At 43.5% G+C, this 25,990-nt stretch overlaps 1 protein-coding gene across 1 annotated transcript in view; it reads left to right on the top strand.

The window, feature by feature from the left end:
• The window catches only part of PRKG1 (protein kinase, cGMP-dependent, type I), a 517,290-nt gene that overhangs the window by 306,752 nt on the left and 184,548 nt on the right, over positions 1 to 25,990 (top strand). The window contains exon 5 of the mRNA XM_009881637.1: positions 13,275 to 13,380. Coding sequence (XP_009879939.1) covers positions 13,275 to 13,380 — 106 coding nt within the window. The remainder of the gene's footprint in view (positions 1 to 13,274; positions 13,381 to 25,990) is intronic.

Here is a 25,990-nt window from a genome sequence, read left to right as displayed (position 1 = left end):
GAAGAGCGTGCAGAGGTGGACACCCTGTCCGCCAGCTCGGGCGCTTAGAGGGGAACGGAAAGAATTATGGCTGGGATTTCCTCTCTAGGCAGTGAGAGGCAATGGACCAGCAGGAAAGGAGGGGTCTAAGCTCCTCGTCAGTGCACTCATGGCATCTGTAAGACACCCTCTAAAAAGCAAACGCAAAGTAACTGTATATAAGTGATAGCTGATGGGATGAGGTTCTATAAAGTGCGCTTGCTGCAGATGGTTAATGCTCAAGAGAGAAAAATCCTGAGTTCTCGTGTGGCGGGGTTTGTGCGAGACCCAGCAACTCGGGTATTTTGACGTGGCAAAGCAAAAGCATTTAATCCTGAACGAGACAGCAGGGAGCAGGATGGGGATGGGTTGTTTAACCGTTGCGTCGGAAATGCTGCTGTCGGGAAATAAGGAAATAGTTAGCAAACTGCCTCTTTTTTAATCACAGAGAGAGATGCTTTTGTGTTGTTGAGGTTTCTGGTTGCTTAATATCTCGTTGCTTAATATCTATGTAGTTGGTACATCTGGGTCGGGGCAATCCTAAGCACAACTCCAGGCTGGGCGGGGTATGGCTGGAGAGCAGCCCTGAGGAGAAGGCCCTGGGGGTGCTGATTGACCAGAAGCTCAGCATGAGTCGTCAATGCGTGATCACAGCTCAGAAGGCCAACCGTGTCCTGGGCTGCATCAGCAGCGTGGCCAGCAAGGCGAGGGAGGGGGTTCTGCCCCTCTGCTGCGCTCTGCTCTGGTGAGACCCCACCTGGAGTACTGCCTCCAGCTCTGGAGTCCCCAACATAAGAAGGACATGGACCTGCTGGAGCGTGTCCAGAGGAGGGCCATGAGGATGATCCGAGAGCTGGAGCACCTCTGCTGGGAGCAGAGGCTGAGAGAGTTGGGGCTGTTCAGCCTGGAGAAGAGAAGGCTCTGGGGAGACCTTACTGCATCCTTCGACTCCCTAAAGGGGCTCCAGGAGAGCTGGGGAGGGACTTTAGAGAAAGACATGTAGTGATAGGATGAGGAGGAATGGCTTCAAACCGGAAGAGGGGAGATTTAGATGAGATATTGGGAAGAAATGTTTCCCTGTGAGGGTGGTGAGCCCCTGGGGCAGGTTGCCCCGAGAAGCTGTGGCTGCCCCATCCCTGGAGGCGTTCAAGGCCAGGTTGGACGGGGCTTGGAGCAACCTGGGCTGGTGGGTCCCGGCCCAGGGCAGGGGGGTTGGACTGGATGAGCTTTAAGGTCCCTTCCAACCCAAAGCATTCTATGACTCTGTTCTATGTTTTATCGAATAATTTATCCCATCGCTTTGCTTAGTATTTCACAGGTCGGATATTCAACCCTCGTTTACGTGTGCGTCCTTTTGCTTAGCAGAATAAGATCGCTGCTAATTCTGCTAATATAACTACTATATCTACTAACAGCATCACGTAGAAAAGAAACTCTTGACGTCACTTCACTTTCATGCAGACAGATGTGGTTTTGCTTTTCCTTTGTATTTCTATTTTTTGTGCCATCGTTTCAGAGTACATTTTAAGTGTGCGTATCAAAAGCCTCAGTGAGCGGCTATGAGCTTCAGTAGCGAAATAAATTCAAGACACGTACTTGAACTGTCTCGTATGTAAAAGAAGTAAAAGTATATGACGAAGCCCCTTCCACAAAAGCTACAAAGCATCTCTAAAAACCAATGGTGTCATCCTCCTTTTGGAAACTCCGGAGCCAAGCGTATGGAGACGCCGTTCTACGGATCCGGTGGTGTGATGCTTCCCCGGGGCGGCTGTGTTAGGAGGGAGGAGTTGGGAAACGTGAGTTGGACCCTGGGGATCCCATTAGCTCCTGCAGCAAACTCCGTCCGCCGGAGCTGTAACGAGCCTTTATGCATACCAGGGCTGAGAAAGTTAGCACGGGGATATTTTTGGTGCTTGTTACATAAAGAAAAAAAAAAACCCAACCCACTCATCTATTCTATACTATGTGCCGCTTTAATTAGGCTTTTCAATCAAGAAAAAAAAACTCGCCTTGCCAGAAAGGTGTCCCTGGTCAATTAGTTACACCTAGTGAAGGCACGTATGGCACTCTTCTCCTTCTTATTGTTGTTATTCATGAATTAAAGCGTCCCGTGGTGCAGAATTGTAAGTGAGAGTGGCTGGCTGTGTAAATGGATTTCCACGTGGCTTCCCGCTGATCTGTCCGGTTGAATAAGCTTTATGGGAAGTTGGCCGTAGGAGCTACTCTTATAGCTAAATAGTCAAGTAGCTGGAAAGAAGAAAACAAAAAAAAAAAAAAAAGAAAAAAGAAAAAAGCAGTAAAATAATGGTTTGTTACTTTTTAGAAAGTATCATTGATTTTGCTAAATGTGAATAGCTCTTTAAAAAAAACTATCTTCCTTACAAAACCATTCTTGAGAATTCAGAGTGGAAAATAGATTTCTCAGACCTGTATGATGATGTCCTTTAGACAAAAAAAATGAGTCGATGAAGCTGAAACTCCTGCTCATTGTAGGTCTTTTAGTATCAAGATCTGTTGCAGAGTTCAGTGATAGAGCCTGGAGCAAGGAGGCAGGGGGAGGACCTCATTCCTTTGTGGCTTGCTGCAAAGTTAAACATTTAAACCATCTTTTTCCCTCACTGCTGGAGGTCTGGCGACCACTTTGGGGAAGGAAGAAGATAACTTCCACCTGGCTTTAGGTGTCGGCGCTACCTTGGGTGGTAATACAGCAATGAATGAAAGAGCTGATGCTTATTTTTGAGGTGAAGAGATGGGCACGTCTGCCGGAGAATCGGTGAATTCCGAAGAGCTGAGGTCTTAGCAAAGCTTTTTTTCCGACACTTGCCTCTCTTCTTTTCCAGTGATACCAATGTATAGCACTTTACAGCTTTCACAAATGTTGTCAAGTGTAATATTTGCTTATTATGTGCTTCAGCTTTCTTTTTAGAAAAGGCATCACGTGTGCGCTTCCTTTTATTATTTGAACAAGCAGACAGTGTCTGGCAGCCCTGTATCCTTAAAGTGATATTTTCTTTCGAATAGAATATAAAATCTCTTTTGTATTTTCTGGTCATTCCTAAAACACTCAGCGCCGTTACAATTTTCAAGCATATGTCTCTTTAGGATACCGACACCTGGCTTTAATCATTGGTTTAAACCTTTACCCGCTACGAATAATCAAACTCGTTCTAAGCGTGTGCAGTTCATCTTGAAAACTAACCCCAAGTTCTGCCCTGTAGGTTTGTGTTCTCCTGCTCGCATTTGTTTTTTTACCGAGTAGCCAAGCCGCTCTACTTCCCAAGATCATTTTTCAGGGTGAAGACCAAAAACGTGTCTATTTTTCAAATGAGGAGTCTGAAAGAGGCTCTTTCAGCAGAAGGACCATCAAAGGGCTGCTTCTCCAGCCTTGATGGCTTGAAGAAACGTAACAACTTGCGGGACGTATTTATACCGTCTTTACAGATCGTTCCATAAGGCTTTTGGCAGTGTTCCCAGTCAGACCCTGGGAGTCGCGGGTATCGCCGCCTGGGATTTTGCTCTGCTTTTAGGACCTTTTCTCATTTTGTCCTAATACCACAAAGTCACATGCAATTCTTCTGGCCCGTTTTTGTTCGGTAGAGCAGAGCAATTCCTCCGTTCCCAAAATACAGACCCCCGGTGCTGCCCCACCTGTATTGCAGGAGACGGGTTTCCATACTGGGGAGTCTCTCAGAGATGCCTCATCTCTTTATTATTATTTTTTCCGTTGCTTTTATGATGGTCCCCCAAACTGGCTTCTTCATTTATCAGTGCCCTTCCAAATTAGGGCAGTACTAAGATACCTCCTTTAATTGGGTATATTCAATTTCCTTATTCTTGGGGCTCCTTCAGGCGACGAGGTAGAACTGATTTGTAGGTCTCTTTAAAAAGTGAATATATTACTTTACCCATTTCTCTCAGATACAAGGTTTCTTGGTAAGGCTTCTATGCTCTTGGCATGCCGATGAGGTGATGCGTCCCGGGCTGAATCTCCCACCTCCATGAGAGGTTTGGGTTGTTTTCTCCTTTTCCTTTCGCAAATAATTAGAGCCTTCTCACTTCAAGCCCTCTTGTGTTCATGGCATTAAATGAGTTGTTTGAGCCACTAGATTGTAGGCTTCTGACCCGCGTTAGACCCTTGTTGGTTTTCCATTAATCTCACCTAACTCCCATCACTCTCCATCAAACTCAAAATAGTACTTGAAAGGACTTTTTGTGGCTTTCAAATTGTTCCGAATAGGTTCTTCCTAAACCGCTTTAAGGAACCATTTCAGCTTTCATCTTTTATGCAGACGTGCAATACTATAATGAATACAATTTCTTGAGCAGTTTGTGAGCTCTTGCTCGTACAAGGTAGGTTTAATTAAAACCCTAGAAAAACTTCTGTGTCGTAGGAATGTAAGAAGAGTAGAAGTACATTCATACAGAAGGGATGAATAAGAGATGACATAGTAAAGGTTATGTAAAATAGCAGTTGGCTTAAAAAGAACATATTAGGATATCTAATTATCGGGTTTTGTAGTACAGATGATGTGGATGTTTTGAAATTCCAAGGGAAAAAAAAAACCCTGATACAATTAAGACTTTCATAATGCTTAATTAATCCTTGTTACAACTTCCCACTAAGGCCAAGAAGTTACGTGTCTTCAGCAGAGGACTGAGATATTTTTGGGAAGCAATAGGAAGATTGGGAATTACGTTAGATAGAAACAAATGACAATATATACCCTCAGTGAAACGCTATGGGCCTTAAATTAATAAAAACACCCGGGCTGGGGTCATTCCTGAATAATTCATTAGGAGATGTGCAGTTTTCTTTGAACTGTTGGGTGAAGGTGGTTGTTAGGGCAGAAGGTTGGATTCCTCGGTTCACTCTGCCAGCAAGAAAAGTCCTGGGATCTTACGTAGTGTCTAATCCAGATTACTGTACTTAGCGCTGGCTGACAGATGATGTCGGATCTGAAGTGTAAGGGTATTTTAGGTTGTTAGCCATATGATGGAGGAAGAAGGATGAAATCATCTCCATTGAAGTCAACAAGCATTTGGCTTGAAGCTTTACAGGAGCCTCGGGGCTCACACAAGTTAGCTAAACTCCCGTTGCCATTTCTTTATACATACTTATTCCCCTCCTGCTGCTGCGATACGGGATTTTCACAGGGGGAATCGCCCCCGGCAAAAGCATCAAAGGTGCAGGACCTCCCTGGGGTAGACACAGGGGAGCTTGGGGTAGGACCAGGCTGTCTACTCAGTCACACGTATGAACGTTAGGGACAGCCAGCCCATAGCACAAATGGGAAAGGTCCTTCAGACACCCAGCGCATCCCTTCCTTCAAAGAATAATAACAGCAGAACATGGGCAACGGGATGAGTTGATCCTTTTTTAATTTTTATTTTAAATAGACCGTTTGATTGACTCTGTAGGAGTCAGCCCACGTTCTCCAGCGTCACATACCAAAACCACAGTAAAACCAATAATGAATTTTGTTAATTATAATCAAATATCAACGGTGTTATTCTATTTACTGGTTTCTTACTAAAGATGAACAGAAAGAGTGGTCATGATTTCCACTGAGTCATTTCTACCATACACCTGCGGTGTTTCATTTTGTTTGCCCCCGTTTTTCCCGCATGTCTTCGTCGCGAATGTTACTACCCCTAAAATTTGACTTTTTAATACTAGAGGTGATTCGAGTAAGAGGTGAAAAAGAGCAGGGTTTGTTAATCATTTCCATCGGTTTCTTTTCTTAGTCATACCTGATCTTATCCAGATATTTTTCATTCCTATGCAAAGTGTATACAGTTCCTTGAGTTGTCCGGGATCTTCATGGGTTATTATTGTCAAAGCCAAACTATCTGGAGAACTTCCATTGAGTCATGTCCCTCTGCTCTTGTTTCCTCCTCACATAACCTGAATGTTTTGTTAGTCACCACTGAGACCAGTGCTTAAACAGCAGCCAGAACCAGTTCTGTAAAAACAATACTATTCTGAGACTTGGCCATTAATCTGGATTTGAATGTTTTATCCATTTAATATGAAAGAATGTCAATTTTTGTATGCCTGCAGCAATCCGACAACTATGGATGTGCAGTGTAGTTTTCAAAACAAAAAAAAAAGGGGGGGGGGAAGGGTTCTTGCTCATACAAAGAAGAGATTATTTTACGTGTATCTACACCACGTGGAGGTGAGGATCCATCCTCAGCTGCCTTGGGAGATGGGTTAGAGGTGGCATGCGTGGATGCAGTGTCCTCCTGCCAGGTGCCTCACGATTGCTAGCTCTCTTTAACGACAAAAAATCCCCAGTACGCATGCAAGAGCATCTCCTGCTGTAAGGACTCGGCTGCAGTCGTGCCAAAGTGTTGAGGATTTCTTTGCCTCCCATCCTCAGTGTCAGGCAGGGAGATGGAGGGCTGGGGTAGGTTGAGCACTGTGATAAGCGCGCCATTCGCTGCAGTATCCGTGGCAAAGCAGCAGCTCTTTGTTATCGAAAAACCATGCAAATCCAAATCGGAAATGAGTTTTATTTATGTCCTGAAAAGAGCTCGAGTATTGTAGCAGTTGTTGCCTTTGAAGAGCAGTTACCATCACTCCTCCACCTGAGCGATACAGACCGGGACCTGCTGCACAGTGGGGTTTTGTCCCATAATATGGACATTTTTGACGTCGAAATTCAAGTTAGTCAAGCTCAGAGAGGGAGATGGGGCAAAAATGTACGAGATGAAAGTCAAGGCAAAATCTGGCTCTACCTACTTCAGGTCGCTGATGATTTCAGGCGCTCACGGAAGTCCTTTGCTTTAAAAAGACCGTTACCACATAGGCGGGTCCGCAGAGAAGTAGATGGAAATGATGACAACCTCATCCTGCGCTTACGCCGCGACGCAGAGTTGCCACCATGAGGGCAAAACCCCCTGTTTGTAGCTCAGCACCACGAGAAAGACCACATGGAGGTGTCCTGCTGCCATCCTGACCCCGCACCCCAAAAACTGACCGCGCGCTATGAAGCGCTACCGGAACGCCGGCATTGAACATGACGCCGCCCTGACGCGCCGGGCATCCACGATCATCCTACGCTCCGTCGTTAGGATTATTATTAGGCCTGCTGGAAGTTTTTTGCCTTTATTTTTTTTTAATTTATTCTTAGTTCTCCTTAATTCCCATCCTGCTCTCTGTGTGCCAGGAAACGCCACAGCTCTGCCCCAAGAATGCAAAAAAAAAAATGAGTATTTTCTGCTGTTTCTGTGGGTATGTTTCCATTTTTGATTGCTAAACATTATTTTTCACAAACTGTCCCAGTTCAGGAGCACATGGATATAATCTGTACTGGGAGAAAAAGCGTATTTAAATGTTTATCTGTCTCTGCTTGAATGTCGCTTCTGTCCTTGGCCGAACGTAAAATTACTCCTTTGCACGCTGTGAGGTGGCAAAATCTCCCTGGGGAGTTACGGGAAAGGACCTATTGAGTAAATGGATGACATCAGGATGAAGTCATCATTGTGCCGGTGCCATCGTTGTTAGAAAAGTGAAAGATCTGAGAATAGAATAATTCGTTCTTGCTCCAACTCTTCAATACATCCCCTCTGCGTGGCGCCATGCCATATCCCAAAATGAAGTCTTCTAGGGCCTGAGTCGTGATCCACGGTGTGTCTGGAGGGGTAAAACAATTCAGCGTGCTCCTTGTGTTTAGTTAAATGTGCTTTTCATCACCGTTTTATGCGATACATATGACGAAACACAAATAACTGGAAATGACTGTGTTCTCCCCGACGGTAATTTGCACAATAATCCGTGCAAAATCAACCCCAAACGGGAGGATGGTTCGATTCGAATGGAAATTTTACATCTCGTTGCTGCAAGAAAAGCCCTGAAGGCACGAAGGTGCGGCTGTTTCTTTTCCTGAGGTTTCCCTGGGCAGATAAACAAACAGTTATTTGAATAAAACAGCCTAAAAAGCCAAAATGAGGTGATGAATTCTGGCTACAGCGTAAGGCAAGAAGAAGTTTTGGGTCTGATAACGCCGCCAGCAAATGGCTGAGCCGAGGATGATTCGCTCAGTGATCCTTGAAAAAACTTGGGAAGGTTTCACTAAGCACATAAAAAACTTGGAAAGTTGCTAAAGGAGTGAAGGGCCGTATGAGTATTGCATTTAATTTTGACATAATACACCTATCTGGGCACTATCCTGGTGGTTGCTCTGATTTTAAGGATTTCAAGCATCTTTAATGGTTTACCGATACAGCTTTGTGGCCACTGTGGTTGAGAGGATGGTTGTGATGGGCTTTGCAGAAAAGCATCCTGTGCTTTGGATCTGTGTTGGGAAGATGGTTTTCCAATAATCCCGTGCAAAACGATGCTTTATTTTCAGGTGCATCTTAGCAGGCGCACCTGAAGGACACCCCAAGCTATATTAGCATATAATAGATAATAATATATGACACGTATAACACACATAACATAAAGAATACTTATGTTGTTCTGTCATTAATACTTTTTTTCGCTTAAAACTTTGCTGTTTCCCCCCTGTTTGACTGCCTTTGCCAGTGATCGAGAGAAAATCTGTAGCTTTGTTTTCACCTGATTAAAATGGGATATATTTTCACAGGTTGCCCAGGTAAATGAGTAGGAGGAAGATTTCTTTTTGGAAAAACTTCTTTTTTTTTTGAAAAGAAGTCTGAAGTTGTTTCTTGAAATTGTTTATTTGCTCTGAAATTGTTTATTGACATTGTTTATTTGCTTAAACCAGGGATTTTTGGTGTAGAGAGGGGTCTGACTCATGTACTGAAATAATGGATTTAAATAATTTCAGTCCACTTCTTATGAGAAAGTACGTGTTGCCCGCGATGAACACTTCACATTTCAACTTTTGGGATAATATCTCCACCCCCGTCTAGTGTTGACCCATGAAATCCTGATTCTTTTGCTTCGGCTCTCACAGCTCTCCCCTGTTTATCCAGGAGCATTTAGCTTTGGTTTCAGCCCTCGCGCCGCCTGACCTTCATCTTGAATTTCGGATTCCGATGAACCCGTTTCTCAAAGGAAATCTTGCCAGAAAGCAGAAGTAGTTGTGCCTTTGCTGAGGTTAATTTAACCTCTCTGCCCTTTAACCTTGTTTTTCTCGTTATCGAGCACCTTTGTTAGGAGCTCGCACCGAATCCTTATTTTGATGGGATTATTCATCTCCAACACGCAATTAAAAATATTCCGCAGTGACTGTGGAATGCCCAGCATCATCTGAGACCCTCACCTGGAGAGGTATATCATATAATCAATCATTTAGAGCTCCCAGTCCTGAGCATCCCTATTTTTGTCCATGTTTCAGAGTGAAGGAGCAGTACACAATAACATATATATATATATAACAATTTATATTTTATAATATACTTTAGTTTGTGAGCCCGCCTATAGTTGCCACGTAGTCTTGCTACTTTTTTTTGCATGCCAGCTAAAATCTTGGCGGCTTCTAGGAGGATCGGTGATTGCATTAAGCGCTGCTACAAAGATAAAACAGAACTCCAGCTCGAACATTTTAAACTGAAAAAGTGTAAAAAAGGCAATAAACTTTAATTGTAGTATAACTCCAGTTTAGCTGCTTTGATGGCAGTAGAATATTTTATATTATTGAGTAGTCTTAGGAAATTCCTGTTACAGATATATGTACACACATCTGTTTTCATAATGTTATTCATCATATTCCTTTATGGCTGTAGTTCTTGCAGTCAGAGAATAAGATATTCTCCTGAAATTTCTTCAAAGAAAATTTTACCCCCAGCATCCAACACACGCTCTTTGCAGAGGGACAGACAAGAAAATCTCCGCATCACCTCTGTCTGCATCTGTTATGACTCAGTTATTCACGGCGGAATTGACTTTGTGGTGTACATCCCACATACATATTTTTCATCTCGGGGCGCTCATAAATATATCTCTTTGAAGTTGCTAATATCATCAAATCTTACAGAATTCAGACCGTTCCTTCGGTAACCCTCTAACACATTTACAGAGGACTTTAAGCATAACAGGAGATGATGCTCACACCTGATTATAAGGATCTTATTGACATTTAAAGCTGTACTGTGATTAGCCATTATTAAAACAGCTGTTTATCATTAGGCAGGAGAAATGTGAATATAAAGTACGAGCGGTGATTATAATTAGCAGTGCAGAAGTGCAGAAGTCTGCACTTAACTTTTCCTGAGCTGCGTGGTCCTTGGTAGTACAGTTAGCTGGTACAGCTGTGTGTATAACTGGGGGGGTATAGGTTAAAAAAAATAATACAATATGTAGTATATATTATGTAATATATCAGATATACCATGGGTAAAATTAGAAATAAATTTTTGTGTGTGTATGTAAGTTTTTTATATATATACACATATATATACACATATGTATACCCATATACACATATATATACACATATATATACACACATATATACACTCTCATATATATAAATATAGTTGTGTGTATGTATAACCTGGGTTACTAGGGGGTGCCCTCAGGGAACGTGACTTTTTCGAGGCACGTTAAGTGATCCTCTGGTCCTCTGCTCCCATGAAGATGGCCAGCTGCAGAGATTTGTTTTAAGGGACCAATTTCTAGCAGCAATAAATGGATCTTCATTTTGCTCGAGAGGGGCTAAATTACGTTTGCCGCTTACCTAAGCGCGGGAAGGGCTCGAGCGAAAGCCTACCTACCGCGATTCTCTCTGGTCTTTGGGGACTGATATCAACATGCGATGTAGCGCTTTGTAAAGCATCTCGAGATCAGAGGAGAAGGAGCGGTTGCCGCTTATCTGGCTCCGTGGTACCCGTGCGGACCTCAGAGATAGGCAGTATCTTTGCAGTGATATCTGAAGCTGGTGCGGGGAGGAAAATCCGCGGAGTACCTTCATCGTTCGCTACGTACGGGAAAAATAGGAGTCAGCTGATTGCCGTCTGTCACGGATTTAAGGCATAATGACATAGAGCCTATAAATGCATCTGACGGGCCCAGGATGGGGACCGTGCGGTTGGGAGACCGCGCTGGGGTGGACTCCATCAGGAATTTGGTCCCGGGTGCCCATCAAACGTGTCCATTAAGGACCGGCTGGCCAGGACTGGTGCTGGCACGAAACCTTTTATTTTTCAGAGCTACTTGTTTGTGTAAGATGATGAATGCGTTAAAATACATTGGGAAGGAGCAGCAGACACAATTATTTACAGGAAGGATGCTCTGTCTTTCCGAATTACATGAGACGATAGGAAAAAAAAGGTGAATTTAAGGATCTGCTGTCTTCTGAGCTTACTCAGCTAGTGGTGTCAGCGTAATGGTCATGCCTGTGTTACAAGGACTGTATAGAAGAAAAATAGGTGAAAATTTGAATTTTATTCTAAAGAATGGCTGTACTTGGAAAAAATAGTTTTGATGAACCAATAAGATGTGTTCACGATAGGGCACTGGGATGATGTTGGGTAGTTAATAAAAAAACCACCAAAAAAAAGCAACAGCCAAGCTGTATTTCATTCATTATTTTCACATTCGCTATGTGGGGTTTTTTTACAATATTCAGTTATCAGTGTTTTTGCCGTTCATGAGGAAGCAAGTTGCCGTTGTGCCTCGCGTGACAATCATGCATCGCGCTGAATACAAACCATCCTGAAATGGCGCGTCTGGCTCAGATCACCTGCATCTGTTCACCTCCACAGAAAGCCCCTACTTTACGAGATTGTATTTTCCTGCTCGTAGTGAATTTCCTGGGCTTCTTCCGAGGTTTTATTGACTTGATACCAACGCTCGTCATCCTCAGGCAGTACAGCAGGAGACGCTCCTTTTCAATGAGGACCCCCCTCCCACCCTGTTGAATAATACTCATTTCTTCCTCTAGGACAGAGCTCATCTAAAAATCAATTAAAACCCCTATTTTGCAGAAGACGGTAAAAAAAACACCAGAAAAACAGAGATCCCATTCATACTAATTGCCTCTTCCACTCTGAAGAAAGTGAAAGACTAATTTTTTATTTTTTTTTACAGAAACCTCTCCTACTAAAGCTATAGGTCATTCTTTTCCATCAGTTTGATTATAAAAATAAAAGCGCTTCTCAAAAAGGAGTTTCTGTCTTGAAAACGAGAAGAGGCTTTAAATGATGTGATGCATTCCCTTAGATCTGCGATGGGATTTGAGGAGGAAAAATCGGAATGTGCACTTCGAAGGTTTTACATCCTGAAAATGTGGTTGGGGATAAAAATCCATTACCCGGGGTTTTTGTGAACTAAAGGACCGGGAAATAAAAGCAAAGTAATTTATTGGGGTTTTATTCATGAGAATATTTGTAAATATTTTGCTGAAAGTCTTTTTGCTCATTTCTGTTTCCTGTAGTGAAAGGAGATATGAGGATGGAATTTACTGCAATTATTCTCCGAAAAAAAATAAATAATACAAGTACAGAGGTCTTTAGAAGAGTTTTGTTTAATTAAGCTGCTTCTCTAAGGAGAAACTCTATTTCGAAACTGTACGTGTGCAAACTTTTATAGTTAATGCAAACGTCTAAGCCGCATCTAAGATGAAAATCTGGACAATTTTAGGTTCTGCCCATCTGGTTCACATGCTCCTGTATTCTTTGAGCATCTCTGCTTTATGCAATGGTGGTTTGTTACGTTTGGTTTTACAACGGGACTTTGCTTCTGAAATATGTGGTGCATATAACATTCACGTCTTGGAATTTATCGGCGACCGGAAAACTAAAATTGGCAAAAAATGATTTAAAACGTGCGGAATTGGTACTTGTTCAGTCGTTAGGATATAACAGGACTGGGTGCTGGAAAACCTCTCAAGCTCAAGGAGAAATTGGTCACGTACTTTGGGAGTAGGATGAAAAATTAGTCAACTTTGTGGTTTCCGAAATAGGATAATGCGCTAAAAATTTCCCCAGACCGCTCGGTGTCATAGGTGACGATGTGTCCCAGGGGGTTATCAGGAACTGACCCCCTATTTCTCGCTTGCTTTCAGCCCGCATTGATTTCTCCTCATCTCACGGTTGCTTTTAGGCGATCTTTCCAAAACCACGTGTCCTGCAGTGAAAATTGCATCTCTTTGGGATTGTTTCAGTGCATGCTTAAGCCCATTGTCCAGCGGATGAGTTTTACGTTACTGTTTTGAAGTGTGTACCCATTTTCATGCTTTCTCATGAATGAATTCGTTTTCCTCTGCAGTCACAACAGGTTTTTTCAAATTTTGACATTTTGCTAATTGCATTTTCCCCTTGTCTTGTTTTTTTTTTTCCAGCTCTCGTAAATGTGAAACTTTGGGCTATTGATCGGCAATGTTTTCAAACAATAATGATGAGGACAGGCCTCATCAAGCATACTGAGTATATGGAATTTTTAAAAAGGTATGACACTTGTTTACTTTATCAACAAATACAGTGAAACTGCCGTCCTCGTCTTTTGACTTCTTTTTTTTTTATTTTTTTGTGAGTGCAGTATTTGTTTTGTTTCCTTCTCATCTCTTTTGTGTTTTTCTTTCTTTCTTTGCTGTTTAACCATCTGTAAGCCATATCCTCCAGCCTCAGGAGGAATCTCGCCGCGGTTTAGTTTCGTTCCCGTTGTGAGTTACCTATTGGCAAAGAGTCACGCAGCCGAGGTGTAAGAGAAAAAGCTTTAATATGAGTCATTGGAAGCATACCTTATTAAAGAAAATACTTACTAAAACAAAAAAAACCACTCTCCCTAGAGAAAAATGTGGTTTGTAAACTGTTATAGAAAGAGGCTAAGTCCATTCAAAGTGTGTTCTTGTGCTTCTAGAGGTAAAATGTGAGTTTCTAGAGAAGCAAGAGCTGAAGTTGCGGTGAATACAGCGTAGAGAGGTAACGAGAAAGACATTAAGACAAGTCTTTCGCTCCTTAAATTTGACTCTCAAACTTCCCTTTGGTTCGTGCTGCCCTCTCAAACTGGAACAAACCCTCCTTATCACAGCGATGTCTCATGTCTCGGTTAATATCAAGTGTGCCACAGCAGCGCAGAACGGGCTGTGTTTCACGGCAGCAAAATAATCCCAAATCGAAGCGTAATGTCACCGAATCCTAGAGAAAAAATCACCCAAGTCAACGCAATGCTGTAAGTAATTCCATCATTACTAAGATGTTACTACACCAGGCTTGTCCCTGACCAAAACGCTCCCCGCCGCATCGTTTACCCCCCAAACCGACAACCCCTCACCGTGCGAGGGGTCGAATTATACCTGAGGGATGATTTCTCTTCGTGGTGGATGGGGATGTGATGAAAACCCTTCAGATTTGGGCTCCTGTTCGTCTCTCTCCAGGGGCATAGCTGGACTTAATTTTCAACATAGGGAAATGTTTTAGCGATGATTGCTTTGTTTCCAGAGGTCGCTGCTTTTTTCCAAAGACAGGTTTTTGGGGAAGCGCGCTAGGAGATCTTACAGTTTGCAAAGTAGTGACCTGAGTAATGATATACCCCCTTTAAAAGGATGTTTTGAATGAAAATTTAATCCTCCGCAGCCGTATCAATTGACAGGTACCGGGTCTCCCTGATGCGGGTGCACTTATTTTTACCGTGCCATGTCACGTGCGCCATCTGCTTTTGTTTCTGACCTGCTTTTTTATGTGTTTTCAAAGGTAAGACTTCTAAAATTGGGGGGAGGGGAAGCACAGTACGTTCACTTGGGCATTCAGTAACATGAACTCAAGGAGCAGCCTGTATTCATTCACCTTGAAATTAGTTTTTCTCCAGTGGAGAAAAAGGAGGAGAAAATTGGAGGAGAAAGGGACTTAGAAAATACATCATCATAATAATAACAGGTATAAATAGCTATAATTTAATATATATAATACATATATAGAAAAAAAAAATATATAAATATGCGTATATACTAACTAAATCTCTGTGATTATATTGTTGGGGAGTCACAAGATTGGGCTGTCCCACAGGGTGACCACAGCCCTGTGACCTGCAGGCAAGGCTTTAGGGATGGGTCAGGGCAGGTGAAGCTGGGATGGTGATCCCATGGGACCGATACGCTGGGTCCGAGTGTGGACGTACCGCAGCTCAGCCAGGACCATGGGTGAGGAGTTACTTGGAGCTCAGAAGCGTTATTTGCTTAAATATGGAAGCGGAGACCTGTCCAACTCACCACACGGGTTCTTGGCTGGGTTGACATCCCACCTCCTGGCCTCTTCTTGCGGCCAAGAGTTTCGCCTGTGATTATTTTCAGTCGTAAATAAAAATAATAAAATAATGAAGCTAAAATAATTGAGCAGGTAGCACGACCTCTGATGAGGACAAGGTGTTCCCCTGGAGAGACCCAGGAGCTCCACGGAGATGTTCTGCCGCTCAGAGATGACATGAAAGTGCAGTCATCAAAGTCTAGCTTTTTCCAGGTGTCTCAGGTTATGATCATTAACAAGCAAACTCAGGAGAGAAAACAAAACCTGGTGCCGTACTGAAAGGGTTTAAAGAATTTATAAATTCAAATGTTAACAAGCATTGGCCTTCCTTGCGTGCTGGGGAACGAAACCAAAAAATGAATATAAGATCAGTTCTGGGGGTTAGAGCTTCTGGAGCTCTTTCAAAGCAGACACCGTGCACACGTTAAGCTCTTAAGCTTTGAGCTTTAATAGAGATTTTTCTAAAAGATTGTCAAGATTAATTTGGATGCAGGTTCCACAGAGCCTGCCCGGCTTGAATTTTAAAGCAAATAGTGTGAGGAAGAAACCGAGAAGCATTTTCTCACACTGTGTCTGAGCTTCTTGGACACAGACTATTACAGTGTGTCACCTACAGAGCCACCTATTAATGCTCATTAGAAAGACCTTATGCAAGCAAATATTTTTTTTTTCTTTATTCTTACAGTTGGAACTTAGGAAAAGGTTTCATCCTAGGCATCAGTTGTACCATGGGGCAGATAGCTGTAGGCAGGTCTTTACAAAATGGTATCTACCCATCGCGTCTTCCAGTTGGGCTCTCTGCGTCAATACCTATCTCAAGCTCAACTTAAATCCCATTTATTACATTAAATGCTCATTTTTAAGGATATTTTTCTTCTAAATCTTTCTAAGGAAAAAAATAGGTTAAATCTTGAAAACAAGGAGTATGTCAATTGTTGCACTTACTCTTTGTTCTTATTTTTCTTTCTTATATTAAGAGAATGAGAATGCTCTTTTTAAGAAATGGGATGAAAGAGAAACAAAGGTTTTAATGGTACCTGTTCACAGAAAAGTCAGTGGGGTTGGACAGCATTATTTTCTGCTGACATTGGTCTAAAAAAGTTCCCCTTTCTAATCTTGTCATTAGTCACAGTAGCATAATGGTCATTGTCTTCAATAACATATGTTCACCTCTGAACAGAATACAATAGAAACGAAGCTTTTGGGGGTGAAATAAGACTATTGATATCTTCTCACTTATCTTATTGAAAATAAGTTCAGCCTGAGCACGGACATCACGGGGGCTCCTTGTAGTCATTGTACAAGATATTACCCCACCACCAGCGTTGTGGTTTTACCCTGTTTTTTCCACAGAAGGAACGTATGGCTGACACAGGTCAGCTACTGTTTCCTTAGTTTCACCCTTTTATGTCCAGAGTGTGTATTGTCTGCTCCTTTCTTCTGAATGCCGTAACAAAACCATAAAAAGTACATTTCTGGTTAAGAAATCCAGGTCTACCTTCCTCATGGGTCCTGGGCCAGAAGGCTGTTACCTGGTTTGCTCCAAGGAGTAGTAGTACATGGATTTCATGGGCTTATAAAGCTTGAGATAACTCTTCTGACTTACCTAAATCAACCGCAACATACTGGAGAAAGAAGCAAGTGAACATCCTCTTCTTCTTAGTATTTATGAGGAACCAGTCTGCATATCCCTTTCTGCTGCTGGTGAAGTCAACGGATGATCCTCAGAGTGATGAAAGGATGGCCTCATTCCCTAGCAGCACCTGCTTCTTGGAAGGAATGGAAAATCCAGACTATTTTTTGATCCCTGTGTGTATGCTAAATGACAAATCATAGCAACGATTCCCTTTGAAACACAAATTTTCGGTGGCTCGTTGTGTGGCTGAAACAGTGCTAGATCAAGGCAGTTCGTAGTGCAGCTAAAAAGTTAAAATATGACATTGTTCTGGAGATATAGTAACTCCTTATGGCATAGGGGATTTTCAATCAACATTTTTTCTTTAGTTTTTTACCCAACTTAGTGCTTTCTGTATATCATTTAATGTATTTCTTGCTCTTATACAGGCAAGAAAAAGCATCATTCTGCAGTGGAGGTTACAGCTATGCTAAAATCAACTCTACGTTTCACTGCGATTTTCATTGTTATAACGTTATAGTTATTTTCTTCTCAAGCCTGTACTAAAAATAATTGCCTTCCAGCAAGACCTGAATATTTCACTTAAGGAAACAGTTACTTATAAAATAAATTCATCCAGGAAACAAAAGATGGGGAAAAGCCTTATGCTGTGGCAAGTGTAATAATTTCCTGCTAAATCATAAAAGTTTTCAGGAGGGGTAAAAATATCCACTCTTCAAAAAGACCGGAATGCCTCGGAAGAGTAAATATTATCCTTTTTTACAAAAAAAACCAAACAACCCTTCCTAAATGTTCTGTAAAAAGAGGCCTCGTGTTCCAGTTCGCCGTGTAAACTCTGATTCATCCAAGATCCTGGAACAGATCAGGAGAACAAATGATGAACACTCTGTGTTGCCTCAGAGGCAGGATCTACCTTTAGAAGTGGAAACTTAAAGGAAGTTCACAAATACACGCATCGTCTTGAATCTTACAAATAAAAATTCAGTAGCGCTAATGGAAGAAAAATTAAAGTATCTCGTTAGCCCGAGCGTTAAACTTAACGTCAGAAACTTTAATGTGGCTGAAAAAAACACCCGTTCTTCAGCCTTTAGCATTTTCTTGTAGCTCTCTGGTTCAGTCTTGAGTCTCGTTGACAGTTTTATCCGACTCCGAATTGGCCTAAGTGGGACGTTTTGATCTGGAGAGACGTGGCAGAACTGAGCTGGGTATGTCTAAGAGATGGGAGTTTATGCACTCGCGGCTTATCTGGGTGGGGGAATGAAGCTGGAAGAGTTCTTTTGGGTGTAGCCACGTATTTAACTGTGTTGACATGTACTGAAATTGGTGAGTGTGAGTAGCTCGATGGTTTTAGAGCGAAGGTTTTGCATTTCATACGGGTCATTCGTTAGCGAGAAGAAAATGCATGAAGCTTTATTAAATGACTCTGTCTTTGGCAGATTTCCTGTGGTTTCGCATGAAATGTTTCCCGAAGTGCATCTTAGGGTGAAATTATACTGGATAGAAGTGAGAGATAAATTAAGAGAGTGAGGCAAAGGCGGGAGAGACTTTGGAAAAAGGGAGTTGGAGATCGATGGTAAATTGGTGAAGTATGTGTGGTAAGATTATTTCAGGTGACTAAAGCTGCACAATGAACTTTGGCTTAAAGAAGACAACTTTTGTGGAGCACTGGAACGTAGAGAAAGCGAACGGAGGGGATAGCAGAGAAAGAGGAAAAGGGAAATTATTTCCATAAGGCAAATAAATGCATCTCTTCTTAATGCGAAGCTAAATATAAGGACAGATGCGCTGGTTCAAACCAGGAGCCCATCTGGACCAGCATCCTTTTCATCCCAAGATGGTGCTCAAGGCCAAAATGGAGAGGACCAGCTCCCCAAGGATGGGTGTTCAGTGCAAGACGTTGAAGGCCAAAAGCATCATCTTGAAGGGTGTTCACAACCACAAGGTCTCGCCATCGCCCACCTTTAGGATGTCCAAATTTTCAAAGATGGTTCAAGGAGTGTCTCTAGGGGTGCAAGTTGGACTGCTATGTCATAATCAGGTTCTGTCTGACCTCAGAGACAACCAAGAATTCTGTCACGTTACCCCACTTTTACTTTCACTGTTGCTGTCCAGGCTGACGAACAGCAGATCAAACATGCGCTCCAAGAACCGTGCTATTGATAAGGGTGACAAGAAAGCTTATGTCCGAATTATCGTGTGCCGGATGGAGCCAGGAAGGCTGGAAACATCCAAGCAGCATCTCCCAAGAGCTGTAGGTGAGAGGACGAAGCTTCAAAATCAGCTCACCTTCCCCTCCCGTGCCCCGTACTGACCCTAGTAAGAAGCCCAGGAAGGAGTAACACCAGGGAGACGTAACAGATAGATAATTTGGCCGTTTTGCAGCTGAGCTGGCTTTCTGACTCCCTTCTGTGGAGAGCTCTGAATCGTTTCTTTCTTCTGAAGCGCTCCCATGTGAGATTTTTCAGCCCTCTCTCCCCCGTTAGCATAACTCAAGCGAAGCGGATCGTGTGCCACCCACCATTTTACTCCAATTTGCAGAGCTGTCAAGTCCTATCTTCCTTTCTCTCTCAAGATGTGGTGTTCCTTGTATCGCCTTACGCTGCGTGAACCCCACAGGTCTGCAAAGAGAGGGAGGATTAAATGACTGATCTGCATTAGAGCACATCTATTATGTGGCAGTTTTAGCTGGAAAGCGTCAGCGGCCAGACTCTCCACATCACCAGGAGGGTCCAGCTTTGAAGAGGGCACCTGGAAACGACGGCGGCTCTTTCAAAGCAGACCTCCATCTAGTTCGTTCTTGGCTGAAGTCTACAGCCACACTGAGTCCACAGAGAGGGTTGAAATTATCCTTTTTTCATAATTGAGAGCAAAAGGGTAGGCAAGAATAAAAGGGTAGGCAAGAGTGACTATCAAGCGGGCAGAAAGTCAACTCAACTGTGAGCACGGTTAGTGCAGGAAGGGTTCATGGTGCTCCAGGACTCCTCACTGATCCTCAAAATGAAGAATGAGGTCATGCTTATATGCAACAAATGAAAAAATAATCTATATGCTGTCCCTTTTAGTTGTTTTGTGTGGGTTTTGTTAAGAAGAGGTAGAAGTACAGCTCAGCCCTTGACTCTCTGAAGGTCACGTTAAACTCACTGTGCTACGAGGATCTACTGGGAGTCCTACCTGGAGCTTTAGTGGAGAAGGCTAAGATGACTTGAGAGAGTTTGCAAGACTGAAACCGTAGTCTTTTGCATTTTGGTTAGATAAATCGTGTGTTGCAGCCAGCATTGGGGAAAACAGACATTTTAGAAAGCCACGCATACCCCCGCTAGCTTTGTATTTCTCACTGTTGACGGCAAATTGGAGCGCAGAGCGCCACATCCCGGCCTGTAATTCATGCAAAGTGCCGCGAATCGGTGCGCGTGTCAACAGGGTGCAGCTAATGGGCTGCTGAGGATCGCCGAGCTCCCCCCCGGGATAAGAGCAAGAGGGAGCAAGAGCGGGTTGGAGCCAGGCGGTCGGCCGAGATGGACGCAGCGGGGAAGAGCTTGAAGAGCGTTAATGAGTTATCACAGCAGTGGGGGATGGCGGCAGCCTCTGGGATGCAAACCGGAGAGTAAATATGATGTCAGGAAGCAAGCTGGGGGTGACCTAAAGGTAGAAAGAAGGGAAAAGGCTGTTGCATTTCCTTGGGCAGGCGTGGGAAGGATTCAGCGATGGTTTTACGTGAGAAGCTGCGCCTCAAGGTGCAGACGGTGAAGATACCCATTGTGCCCATAGGAGCTCTCAGGAGGTCCTCGCACCTCCCGGACTCACGCGTAAAGTATGAAGACGGCCTGCAATATGGGTTTTGTGGTATTTCAGAAGCCCTGCATGGAAAAAAAAAAAAAAAAAGACATGTTTCGGCTTCGGAAATCACACAAAATCTTGTCTGGTCTGTTTGGTTTTTACCGCATCGCTTGAAATTCACTTTTTGCCAGGGATGCTTGAGGATATCTCGAGGGAAGTTTCTGTTTGTGGGCGGCTGAGAGCGAGGAGATGCTTTCACCCCACCACGGCGCACAGGCAGGCGCTGAAGCAGAACTGAAATGATGCGCCACGCAATCAAACTGTCAATTTTCTTTTGCCCTTTAACAAGAAAAATAGTCTTTCTCATCTTTCGGCGGAGAGAAGGCCAGATTTTCTGAAAATACTTTCTGTAATGAATTTTTTTAGTAGCCACAATTTAGCCTCCATAATCCCTTGTGAATGCTGTTAGTGTATATGAAGGGGCTGGCGCAGATATTTTTTTAGGAAGTTTAATATTGGCCAAGTATGTTTTAATCTAAGGAAAATCTTTGTTGGAGACAGTACACCGCAAGGAGAAGGCAGGAGAGTAAAGAGATGGTGAAAGTCTCGGGTTCCTGTTGATTCAGAGCATGAGGAAGGGGGAGGAATAACTGCTATTATTTTTTTACGTGGGAGCATTTTGGTCAGGCAGCTGCAATAACCCAAATTAAGGGGATTGAAGACAGCAGCCCCTGGACCGTGCTGAAGGTGGCGTTGGTCTTGGTGTCTGGTGTATTTGAAATGTGGATTAATACAAACGGGAATAAGTCTATACCTCATTTTAATGTCATTGAATCTTAGACTTATAGGATGGTTTGGGTTGGAAGGCACCTTTGAAGATCATCTAGTCCAACCCCCTGCCGTGGGCAGGGACACCTCCCACTAGACCAGGTTGCTCAAAGCCTCATCCAATGAGACTGTGAATGTTTCCAGGGATGGGGCACTACCACCGCTCCGGGCAACCTGTTCTAGTGTCTCACCGCCCTCATCATAAAACTTTTCTTCTTTTTGTCCAACCTAAACCTGCTCTCTTCTCACAGACCATTCCTTTGCACGCCGAAGCGAGTCTCGATGGGGCATGCTGTGGTTCCCCTTCTGCTACTTACTGCTGCCGATCTGCAATTTGGCAGTAAATAATTTACCCAAGGCAGGTGACAGTGACTTCACTTCCAACATCCATCCATGGGGCGATTTAGGGCTTTGCAGAACTGATGGGGAACAGACAATTGCAGGGACTGGGGGTTGCAGAAATGGAAACCACAAGCTGTGTGCTGGAGGCCACGGGTGGCAACAGTGCTAAGACGTCTGTGGATGGTGAGGATTTTAAAGCATTTGACTTCCTTTGCCCATGGTTTTTTCATTCAACTCAAGAGTTTTCTTGATGAGGTGAAATCTTAATTTGCCGGTGGGATTGCTGTGCTACATGAGATAGCGTCTTTACGTTTTGAAGGAGAACAAAGCCACATTTCCCCACCCCCATAATGAACTCTTATCAGTAAGGAAAAACAGCTTCAAAGATGCTCTCCTGATCTCAGTAGGCACAAGATCTTATTTTGGTTTAAATCACTGCCTTCTCCTTTTAGGTTATTCTATTGTAGTGGTTCCAAGTCAACATCCTCCAGATAAAATCTCTTCTGCAGGTCCACCCGTAGCCATTTGGGCTCTTCAAGCTTACTTGCGTAGAAAGAAAAGAGAAGGACAATCCGTTCATCGTTAAATGTTAAAAGGCGATAGCAGTGAAGCTTTGTAACCTTGCATGGAAGGAAGGTAGGAGAGGTCATGCGTAAAGACTCACTGTTGCAGGGGTCAAACATAACAACAAAAAAAAGAATTCAGCTGAGTCAGCAATCCTTCCATCTCACTTGGAAGAGAGAATTTTTATTTTTTTAAATGAGCAGGGAAAAACAAGAAGCAGTTGAGAACTAAAGAAATTTCATGATTCAGATCAGTCGAAATACCCTTATTCATTGTATGGCAATCCTCACAAAGCAGACGCTCTCAAGAAGACCGAAGGAGGGTCTCGTTCCTCAGTTTAAGAAAAAAATGAATTTGAAACACTATCCAACAGCAGCTCCAAATGGTTTTATTGCAGTTTTCCCAGAGGTAAATGCAAGGATTGGGCTGTGCTTCTCTTCTGTAAAGTGTCCCAGCCCTGGGAGGCAAAGTGGCAACGGGGTCGGTGTCTGTGGAGAAGGCAGAGACGGCAAAAAACTGAAGTAAAGCCAGAATAAGGCTGTGACTATCGATGAATTAATCCATTCTGTACAATCAGTTAACAGAAGAGCTTTTCTTGGTGATGTTTTGTACATGCTCTTTTTATTTTTAATTCCCAAATTAAAACTCTGTCTTTTTTATTTGTCATCACTTATCATTTGTTCCCACCACGAGACTCCCATTTTACTTTTCGACACCTGTAGAGTGTGATCTCAGGTACAGCTCAATCAACAGGACGTCATTAACTGGTAAAACCGAGCGTTAGTGTGGTTTTATACTGATACAAAGGGGAGCAGAATCTGGTCCTCTGCTGGCGCAGTGGTGCTTCAGAGCCATCGGGGATGGTTATATGCACCATCTTGTCTGTTTGGAGAAAGAAAACTCTTCTCGGTAATTTTGTGTCATGTCAAACCCAATCCTTGCTGGCTGCCTAACGATTAGTTGCTGTCACCATTCAGAGGACAGCGGCTTCCCGAGCTCCGGTGAAAACCGGGCCGAGAAATGACTTGGTTTGTTTGTGTTTTCTGCAGCACCGAAGAAATCAAGCTCTTCACAGCTCAGTGCAGAACATTAGGCATAACGGGAGATTTATTAAGGTTTTAGGGTTTGTTTGAAGTAATTCATCCTTCCCAAATTAACAGTTTGTAGTGTAATATTGTGTGGATGTTTGTGGCTGTGTATACCAAGAAGATTGTTTTTCATTGCTTGCTAAAACTGATTAAGATTTGAGTTACGCTGCAAATATTAAAGTAGATGAAATTTTTAGATATTAAGGTTATTTTATTCTGATCACATTATAGTGTGACTTAAAATTTAAGATTCTGGAAAGGTACCATGATTTCCCAGTCAAGATTGGCAGCGCTTAGCTACGTGCTGGATAGCCTTGGGTGGCTTTGTTGAGGTTTCTCCTACAAGAGGTGAGCTGAGGGGGCAGCCCAGAATAACCGAGCAGGACTCGTTGTTATTTTGCAGATGCCAAATGGTGATAATCTCTGGGTCTTTGAGAGCGTGGTTCATGCGTCACGTTTCTGTTTTGTTTCAAGATGAATAGTGATGTGCAGCAGTTGTGACTTGAAGTGGATGGATTATGTAGAGCCTAATATCTAATTTCAATCTCCTCTTGTCCAGTTTGAAGCCATTCCCCCTCATCCTATCACTCCATGCCCTTGTAAAAAGTCCCTCCCCAGCTCTCCTGGAGGTCTTCCCTGGAGCCTAAGGTCCAGGGTCTCCCTGGAGCCTTCTCTTCTCCAGGCTGAACACCCTCAACTCTCCCAGCCTCTCCTCCCAGCAGAGGGGCTCCAGCCCTCACAGCATCTTCATGGCCTCCTCTGGCCCCGGCTCCACCAGGTCCATGTCCTTCTGCTGTTGGGGGCTCCAGACCTGGACGCAGTACTCCAGGTGGGGTCTCCCCAGAGTAGAGCAGAGGGGCAGAATCCCCTCCCTCGCCCTGCTGGCCACACTTCTTCTGATGCAGCCTAGGGTGTGGTTGGCCTACTGGGCTGCAATGGTGCGTTGCCGGCTCATGTTGAGCTTCTCATCAATCAACACCCCCAGGGCCTTCTCTAATGTTCTTCATTAGTTATTGCATACGCAACATGGCTTCCCAAAATCAGTGTCAGTCCATTATTGCTGTCTCTCTCTTGGTCCAAAGTGATAGTTAAATCGGCAGTGGACCAGTCACATGAAATGAATCCTAGTGTTTTTCATCGATGTTGTTTTATTACCCATGAGAAGTCCACAGCAGAGAAACACTTTTCCCCAGCGCTCGAATACAAGCGGTGGTTCTGGCCAGGGTCAGTCGTGCCTTTGGGTTACGTTTGCCGGTACTTTTTCTCCGTGCAAAACTGTTCATCATCTCAAATTGGTAATTTGAAAACCAGCTGAGGTCTCTGGCGAAAACAAAACTTTTTAGAGAATTACTAACGGGCTCCAAGGAAACCATGCTTATCTGTGCGCAAATTGAAATGCTTAAATTATGTGCAGTGTTGGGGAGAGAAAGTAGTAGAAAAAGTGCCTTTTTTTCCACAGCTGGTGGAAAAGTTTGAGTACAGACTAATTACTAGAAGGATATCTTAGGCTTCATGTTTGAAAACTGTGTATCTAAACTGTCTTTTGATCCTAATGAAAAATCAGAGTTTGCCTGCAAATACACAATGCCAAGCAGAGCATTTGGGCAAACCACTTATTTGATGAAAAATGCCGCTTTAGGGCTGAATAATTTGTTGACGGAATATTTCAGAAATAATGAAAGAAATTTCTGCTCTCTCGGTGATGATTCCTTGCAGGAGGAAATGACTACAGGGACGAGGCGGGAGCAGCGGATGACATTTGTTTTAGGTTTAGAAAGGCTTTTGACACTGTTGCCTGCAGCGTTGTCATTTGGAAGCTGAGGACGAATGGGCTGGCCGCACGGATGGTTAGATGGGTTGAAAGTTGGCAGGACTGTTGGGCTTAGAGAGAGGTAATTAACGGCTTTGATGTTTAGCTGGTGCCAGTGAAAAGCAGAGTATGTTAGGGGCTGATACCAGGGCAGATAATCCATGTCTTCATTGACAGCCTGGATGGTGGGACGGAGTCATCTTCAGCAAATGTGTGTCCAGGGGGAAATTAGGGGCCAAGCCAAAGAGTGGACCTTCATTTGAGAGGGACCTTGAGAAATTTGTCTGTTGAGTCAAAATCAACCTCATGAAACTCAACATGGAGTACAGGGTAGAGGTTTTGTTCCTGGAGTAGAATAACCCAATGCATCGGCAACACTCACTGGCCGGACCGGCGATCTTTAATGAAGGACCTGGGCCATACACTGGGGGGCAAGTTGAGTAGGATCCAATGGTGTGCTGTCATCATGAGTAGTCCATTAGGAAGAGCACGGCTAGCAGGTCAGCGTAGGCATTTAGTCCCGCTATGCAGTGCTGGAGAGGCCACACCTGGAGACATGTGGTTTTGGCCCCACATGAGCCTGGTGAGATTGACACAGGGAGCGCTAAGAGGGGATTTAAGAGTGGTCTTCCATTACTGCAGGGACAGTTGCAAAGGTATGGAGTGAAACTCTTCTTTGTACTGGCAAGTGATAAAACAAGGGACAACGGCAGTGAGTTGAGGTTACGGAGGTTTGGGCTGGACACAAGAGCAAATACCTCTCCTGGGAAG

This window comes from Charadrius vociferus, unplaced genomic scaffold, assembly GCF_000708025.1.
Source record: "Charadrius vociferus isolate BGI_N301 unplaced genomic scaffold, ASM70802v2 scaffold390, whole genome shotgun sequence".
In the NCBI taxonomy this organism is placed as follows: domain Eukaryota; kingdom Metazoa; phylum Chordata; class Aves; order Charadriiformes; family Charadriidae; genus Charadrius; species Charadrius vociferus.
This window is presented reverse-complemented; position numbering and strand designations above follow the sequence as displayed.